The following is an 8012-nucleotide window of genomic DNA, read 5'->3' on the forward strand; positions in this document are numbered from 1 at the left end:
ATTTTCAGTAAGATTTAACGTTACTAAATATTTAGTAACGTTAAGCGTTTAACTTGAATCTTGTCCAACAGACATCGGTTTTAAAGCAGTGGGTAATTCATGTATATACGTATATACATTTATATATTTATATTTTATATTATATATTTAATATATAAACATAACTTATTTTTCTTAAATGCATACATGCATGTGTTTTATATTTATATATACAGTACATAATAAAATATACACAGTACACACACATATATTATGTAAACAAAAAAACTTAATTTTTTTTTAAACGATTAATCGTTTGACAGCACTGATTAAAACCATTAAAAAATGGTTTTCTGTAGTGTGTTTTGGGACATATTCCATTAGGATTTATTGGTTTTAACAAGCAATTACCAGTAGAGACCCACAGGGTCCATTACAGTTTCCATTAAAACCAATACAAATCCCATTATAACCAGTAAAACCATTACAAATTTTGTGATGGTGTCTATTCTGAACACTTTAGTCACCTCTTCCAAACACAGGTCTGCGCTCTCACCTTGATCTCCAGGCTCTCGGGATCCTCGCCGCTCCCCTCGTCCAGGTCGCTGTCCTCGTCCTGCGTGGAGTCCCGCTTGTCTCCGGCGATGGTCTCTGTGGCCAGGCTGGCACTCCTGTCCTCGCTGGGGAAGCCCTCTGCCTCCGCTCCGCAGGACGGACTGTCGATGCCGCTATCCCGGTTGGGGATCTTTCCGCTGGCCTCCGTCCCCTCGTGACCCTGCGACCTTGCCTCCTCGCCGTCGGCGTGTTTACTGCTCCCCTCGTGACGCTCTCCGTCTGAGTCACTGCGATTACTCTCCAAACCACTGCTGCACTGTTTCTGATGCTCTTTCTGAAGTTCCTCTGTAATCTCCGCGTCACTAGCAGAGTCCGTCTGGAAGGAGTTTAAGCTGGACAATCCCAAAAGCTCAGAGATTTCACATGTTTTAAACAAAAGTGCATCATCTTTCTCCAGCGCTGCTGCCGCTGGTGTCTTGCTGAGCTGAGGATGATCGCTGGCGTCTCGAGAGGCTGGAGCATCCATGTTGGCTCCCCAATGGAGGTCGCTCCTCCTCTGGAGGCCCAGAATCGGAAACCTTACAAGATGAAGGCGCAATAATGGTCTAAAAGTGTAAAAGCATCTTGTCAAACGTGTGAAATAAGTGGCTTAGGCCCTGTTTACACCTGGAATTAAGAGACCGGTTTCACAGACAGAGCTTCGTTTAAGCCAGGACTACACTCTTAAAAATAAAGGTTCTTAAAAGGTTCTTCACAGCGATGCCATAGAAGAACCATTTTTGGTTCCACAAAAGAACCATTCAGTCAAAGGTTCTTTAAAGAACCATCTTTCTTACCTTTTTATAATCTGAAGAAATAAAATCTGTGAAACAGAAAGGTTCTTCAGATGTTAAAGGTTCTTTATGGAACCCATTTAGACAAAAATGTTCTTCTATGGCATCGTGAAGCACCTTTATTTTTAAGAGTGTATGTGTTAGTTCAGTTAGAATATTTAAGCAGCTTTTATAAAAATGCCTTAGAAAGAAACATTACTGGTGTGCACCCTGAGACAAAACAATGGTACTGGCATAATTTAAGATATGTCAGTGCAAGTTATTTTTAGTTGAGATTTTAGTCTGGGACTAGCCTTAAGCCTGGTTTGTAAAACTGGGGGGAGATGTGTTTTCAGTGACAGCCGAGCAGTTCACACCTAACACTAACATGCATTTTAAATGCATCTGGTTTTGTTGAGACGCTTCCCTCCTGTTTCATCACACTCATCATGAGAAAGGTGAACGAATCCAATGAATAAATATAGCCATTTCGCTGATGCGAATGGAAAGGACACTAGTAAAACTTCAATGACAGTCAGTGATAATCTGTGTTTATGGCACAACACAGTGAAGTTGAGATCTTAAAACACATCCCATAATGCTCGCGTACGAGGTCAGTGGGTGGCAAGCGGGCGTCTTATGCGGTCGAATGTGTTCAAACAGCCACAAAGGCATCAAGACTACAAAAACAATGCATCAATGCATTTTTAATGCCTCTGAAAAAAGGTCAAAAGTGGTCAAAAATGGCTCAAAACGTTTTAGACCCATTTCCACCTGTATTTAACATCATCCTTGTGAACAGATCAACGACAATGCATCTTAATTCCAATTGCATAAACTTAAGTTAGCCATCTTTGTAAAACTGGGGGGAGATGTGTTTTCAGTGACAGCCGAGCAGTTCACACCTAACACTAACATGCATTTTAAATGCATCTGGTTTTGTTGAGACGCTTCCCTCCTGTTTCATCACACTCATCATGAGAAAGGTGAACGAATCCAATGAATAAATATAGCCATTTCGCTGATGCGAATGGAAAGGACACTAGTAAAACTTCAATGACAGTCAGTGATAATCTGTGTTTATGGCACAACACAGTGAAGTTGAGATCTTAAAACACATCCCATAATGCTCGCGTACGAGGTCAGTGGGTGGCAAGCGGGCGTCTTATGCGGTCGAATGTGTTCAAACAGCCACAAAGGCATCAAGACTACAAAAACAATGCATCAATGCATTTTTAATGCCTCTGAAAAAAGGTCAAGTGGTCAAAAATGGCTCAAAACGTTTTAGACCCATTTCCACCTGTATTTAACATCATCCTTGTGAACAGATCAACGACAATGCATCTTAATTCCAATTGCATAAACTTAAGTTAGCCATCTTTTTTTTTCAAGATTAGTCATAACCTTTTAAAGTTAAAGTTTAAAACTCATAGTTAGTCAAACTAGTTCACAGTTTAATTAACTTTAAGAAAAGTGCTGTCACTTTAAGAGAACGCACTGATCCGGACATCATTTGTAATTTTATTGTTTCAGTGTTAACAACATACATATACATACAAAAAGTAATTTTATTTGTTGTTTGTTGATTTTAAATATAAAACTTGCTGAAACTATTTATGTGTCAGCACTTTTTGAACATTTCCAGCACATTTTAACATTTTACCGTGATACAACTTATAACTGTGATCATTTTAGTCACTATAATTGTGATAAGAAACCTTCATACCGTTACATCTCTAATCCGAGTCTCAGCTCACACAGTATGACACACAGACGATGCTCAGCTCTTACCTGGAGCGGTGGATGGGCCCTGCAGACGGGACTCTGGCTCTCAGAGGGGGACTGGGCAGGGGTCGGCGGGGCACTGGAGGGACAGGACCAAGCAGGTGCACAGGCTTAGGGGGCACTGACAGACACACACAGAGAGAGAGAGAGAGAGAGAGAGAAGACGCTCAGATCGTAATTTTATTGTTTCAGTGTTAACAACATACATATACATACAAAAAGTAATTTTATTTGTTGTTTGTTGATTTTAAATATAAAACTTGCTGAAACTATTTATGTGTCAGCACTTTTTGAACATTTCCAGCACATTTTAACATTTTACCGTGATACAACTTATAACTGTGATCATTTTAGTCACTATAATTGTGATAAGAAACCTTCATACCGTTACATCTCTAATCCGAGTCTCAGCTCACACAGTATGACACACAGACGATGCTCAGCTCTTACCTGGAGCGGTGGATGGGCCCTGCAGACGGGACTCTGGCTCTCAGAGGGGGACTGGGCAGGGGTCGGCGGGGCACTGGAGGGACAGGACCAAGCAGGTGCACAGGCTTAGGGGGCACTGACAGACACACAGAGAGAGAGAGAGAAGACGCTCAGATCAGCTCTATCTCCATCACAACAGTCCCGCACCTCATCCTCCGCTCACAGCCCAGAGATTCTCCCTCCATACTCATCCTCCCGATCCACCCGTGCATGCAAAGAAAACCAGCTAAGAGTACAAGAAAGATGGAGAGACTTCAGCTGTCCGAGAAACTGCCGGCTTCCTGAACCGAGAACAGGAAGTGGAGGTGAGCGTGCGAAAAGAGCTGCGGCCACACGGCGAGATATAAACCCACACACAACAGAGTCGAGAAGATGAAGTGTGTATGTGCATGAGTGGATAAACCGCCTCAAATCAGTATGAATTTGTAAAGTGTATACTGAATGAGTTGCATTAGGACTGAATGAAATAGAACTTCAATGATGCAATTTAGAATCTGAATTCAGGAAGCAGCTAGTCTAAGCTGCGCGCACTTCCTTCCTCTGTCTGTTTTGCACATCATATGAAAGCCACAAAATACCCATGCAAGTTCACAGCATCACAAACGCACATGCAAAACAGGAGCATTAGCGCAATAAAAAAAACATTGTTTTTCCAGAAGACTGTTGTCAGGTATGAATGACAGTAAGACGTGTTTAATACCGTGGGGTTTCTGTGCTCTGGGCGTGGCTGAGGGAGTGGGGCGTGGCCTCGGTGTGTGCTGGGCGGGGCATGGCCTGAGAGGAGGCGGAGTTTTCTTCTTCTGAGGCTGCTCTACAGATCCACAGGAGCACTGCAGTGCTGCTGGAGACAAATCTACAGAAAACACACAAAACACAACATGTGAAGGCATATCTGATAACCAGTGTGAGATTATCATATCGGCAGATGAAATCTACCAGCAGCCTAGTCAAAAGACCTATGTTCAGATGTTTAGAGCATATTACCCAAATTCTTATCAGCTTGTTTTATTAATGCTTTATTTTAGCTGACTACTTTTCTAAATTGATAAACATATGCACTCCTATCATGCATTTTCAGTACACAATAGCTTTCTGGTAACCTTGTGTAAATCATGAGAAAGTTACCAGCTTTAATGCTTATCAGGAGTTAGATTATGTCATCTAATTGTGTTTTGAAAGTCTTGTGGCTGTACTTTCAAAACGGCGTGTATTTAAACATTTTTCAATTTTTACTGTAAGTTTATTACTGAACACACAATTTGGGATCATTTTTACACAATGAGGAACTAGTCTGAATTATTTTCTGCGGTAACTAACAGCACCTTGTAATGAACCCAGAACACTTTTTAATAATAATAAAAAATAAATAAATACATATCACAAAAATAAAAGCATATGTGAGACATGTCACGCTGTCTAATTAGCATGCTGCTTCTTTACACGCTTGACCTATATTATTTCATCTGTGGAATTCTATATTACACGTTATTATTTCTAGTCCAGGAACTCCTCGACTCGACCTTCATCAGGACCAGAGAGACAGCAGCCATCGACTGGACGATCAATACAGACACAATTACATCCCAAACTCTAGCGACCGCTCCTCCCCGCAGCTCACAGAACTGCCAGCGACGATCCAGCATTCGCATGAGCGTTTGCAGAAGCGCTCGGACCGTTTCCAACTCTCAAAACAAAACATTTCACAGGACAAACCCTCAATCTGAACAACACTTCATCATAAAATCAGTGTGAGCACCTCGGTACATATACATATACCCAGTTCACACAGAAAGAAAATCATGTCATATCAGCAGCGCCTTCTCCTAAACTACGAGATGAAGGGGGACCAAACTGATTCTCCTGCTGACATCCTCAGTGATCTCACACATCTCCTGTAGACTTCCAGAGAAGTCCTCAACAGTGTCTCAAACTGTGCTCACAAGTGCCAAGATAACAGTCTGCCATCAAAACTAGGAGATCTGAACACGCACTCAAACATCAGAGAAGGTTATGTTTTTAAAGCGGATACTTAAATGAAATTAGCGTGATCTCTTACAGATATCTCCAAGTCTTGTGAGCAATAACGTTAAAACCACAGAAAGAGAATATTCACTGAAACATGAGACTTACTTTATGCTCTGGTGCAGATCATATCTCCTCAGACCTCGCTCAGTCTGTGTGTGTGTGTGTGTGTGTGTGTCATCAGCCTCCTCCCTGTTACCTCATGAATATGTAAAGCACACACACCTGTGACAGGTGAGACAATCTGAGCTGGCACTGACTGCACCTGCTGTTGTTAGCAGTGCTGAGCTCCAGCTGCCAAACCTGCTTCACACGCTACTGTCTGTGTGTGTGTGTGTGTGTGTGTGTGTGTGTGTGTGTGTGTGTGTGAGAGAGAGTGTGAGTGAGTGTGTGTGTGCTCAGCTAGTCTAGACACAAATGAGTTCAATCTAAACTAAACCTGCCTTTCCCAAACAATCTGGAGCTTCCTTAAGTAATAACACTGTGTCAAAGCAGATGTGACCCTATTCACTTTCTACACACTCATGTTATTATGCATGATTCATTAATGCATGTTTTTACAAATACAAAAAGGAGGATTCAATAATAAATAAATAAAATAATAAATTAAAAACAACCCCTGGTTTCAGCTGACATCACCAATCTCTTATTGTTCCACCATCTGTCATAGAGAGACTCTTTCACCAACCTGCTCCTCATGGATAAAAGTCCCACATCACATTTCTTATTTCACACTGAATATCCTGTTTTACTGGGGGGTATAATCAATATAATACGCTCCTAAATATAATCAATAACAGAACTGATACTTTATGATCTTAAATACACACACACACACACACACACACGATGAAGGTCAGGACACTAGTTAGTGAGTCTCTGGGTCAGACAGAGGGGCTCTCGGGAGAAAGTCTTGGATTTCTCCTGAAGCTGAGCTAACTAGTTACTGTTGTGTGTGTGTGTGTGTGTGTGTGTGAGAGTGAGTGTGTGCATGTTTACTGTATGTGGTTTATGAGGACACAAATTTGTATAAAAACATGGGTATGACATAGGTATTACAACGAGAAGGTGATTTATGAGGACATTTTCAGTGTCCCCGTAATTCAAAAGGCTTATAAATCATTCAGAATGAGTTTTTTTGAAAATCAAAAAATGCAGAAAGTCTCCTGTGAGGGGTAGGTTTAGGGGTAGGGTTGGTGTAGGGCAATAGAATATATGGTCTGTACAGTATAAAAACCATTACGCCTATGGAGAGGCCATAAACCATAAAAACAAAGACAAACCTGTGTGTGTGTGTGTGTGTGTGTGTGTCGGTGTGCGTGTGTGTGTGTGTGAGAGAGTGAGTGTGTATGAGTGTGTGTGTGTGTGTGTGAGTGCGTGCGTGTGAGTGCGTGCGTGTGAGAGTGTGTGTGTCGGTGTGTGTGTGCGTGCGTGCGTGTGTGTGTGTGTGTGTGTCGGTGTGCGTGTGTGTGTGTGTGAGAGAGTGAGTGTGTATGAGTGTGTGTGTGTGTATGAGTGCGTGCGTGAGTGTGTGTCGGTGTGCGTGTGTGTGTGTGTGAGAGAGTGAGTGTGTATGAGTGTGTGTGTGTGTATGAGTGCGTGCGTGAGTGTGTGTCGGTGTGCGTGTGTGTGTGTGTGAGAGAGTGAGTGTGTATGAGTGTGTGTGTGTGTATGAGTGCGTGCGTGAGTGTGTGTCGGTGTGCGTGTGTGTGTGTGTGAGAGAGTGAGTGTGTATGAGTGTGTGTGTGTGTATGAGTGCGTGCGTGTGAGTGCGTGCGTGTGAGAGTGTGTGTGTCGGTGTGTGTGTGCGTGCGTGCGTGTGTGTGTGTGTGTGTGTGTGTGTGAGAGAGTGAGTGAGTGTGTATGAGTGTGTGTGTATGTGTGTGTAAAATAAAAAAGGCCTGACAGAGGTCATTTGTCAAGTTAATTTGATAGTCAGCAACAATACTTGTGACCGTTAATAATGCCTGTTCTCTAATACACACACACGTTTGGATTTTGTGTTTTATCAGGACTCTCCACGGGCATAAATGTTTTTATACTGTACAAACTGTATTTTCTATCCCCTTACCCTACACCTAAACCTACCCCTTACAGAAAACATTAAAGAAAAAAAAACATTATGGTTTAGAAATAATTTTCCTCATGGGGACCAAAAAAAAAAAACAATTAGAGCAAAAATTTCATGTTTTACAATCATTGTAGAGATATTTAGTCTAACTTTAAACCCTTTAACTTAGGGTTTAAAACACACACACACACACGCACAGTCACAGTCACAGTCACACTCACTCACACTCACACACACACACACACACTCACACACACAGTCACACTCACTCACACTCACACACACACACACACAGTCAC

At 42.0% G+C, this 8012-nt stretch overlaps 1 protein-coding gene across 1 annotated transcript in view; it reads right to left on the reverse strand.

Annotated features, from left to right (window-relative positions):
• Window positions 1–8012, reverse strand: part of LOC107548755 (FYVE, RhoGEF and PH domain-containing protein 3-like) — a 21020-nt gene that overhangs the window by 9181 nt on the left and 3827 nt on the right. Inside the window, exons 2-4 of the mRNA XM_016229564.1 lie at window positions 4321–4473; window positions 3582–3696; window positions 536–1112 (exon numbers count right to left, since the gene is read on the reverse strand). Of these exons, the coding sequence (XP_016085050.1) occupies window positions 536–1060 (525 nt within the window). The 5' untranslated portion in view covers window positions 1061–1112; window positions 3582–3696; window positions 4321–4473. The remainder of the gene's footprint in view (window positions 1–535; window positions 1113–3581; window positions 3697–4320; window positions 4474–8012) is intronic.

The sequence above is a fragment of the Sinocyclocheilus grahami genome, unplaced genomic scaffold, assembly GCF_001515645.1.
Source record: "Sinocyclocheilus grahami isolate Dianchi unplaced genomic scaffold, SAMN03320097.WGS_v1.1 scaffold354.1, whole genome shotgun sequence".
Taxonomy (NCBI): Eukaryota; Metazoa; Chordata; class Actinopteri; order Cypriniformes; family Cyprinidae; genus Sinocyclocheilus; species Sinocyclocheilus grahami.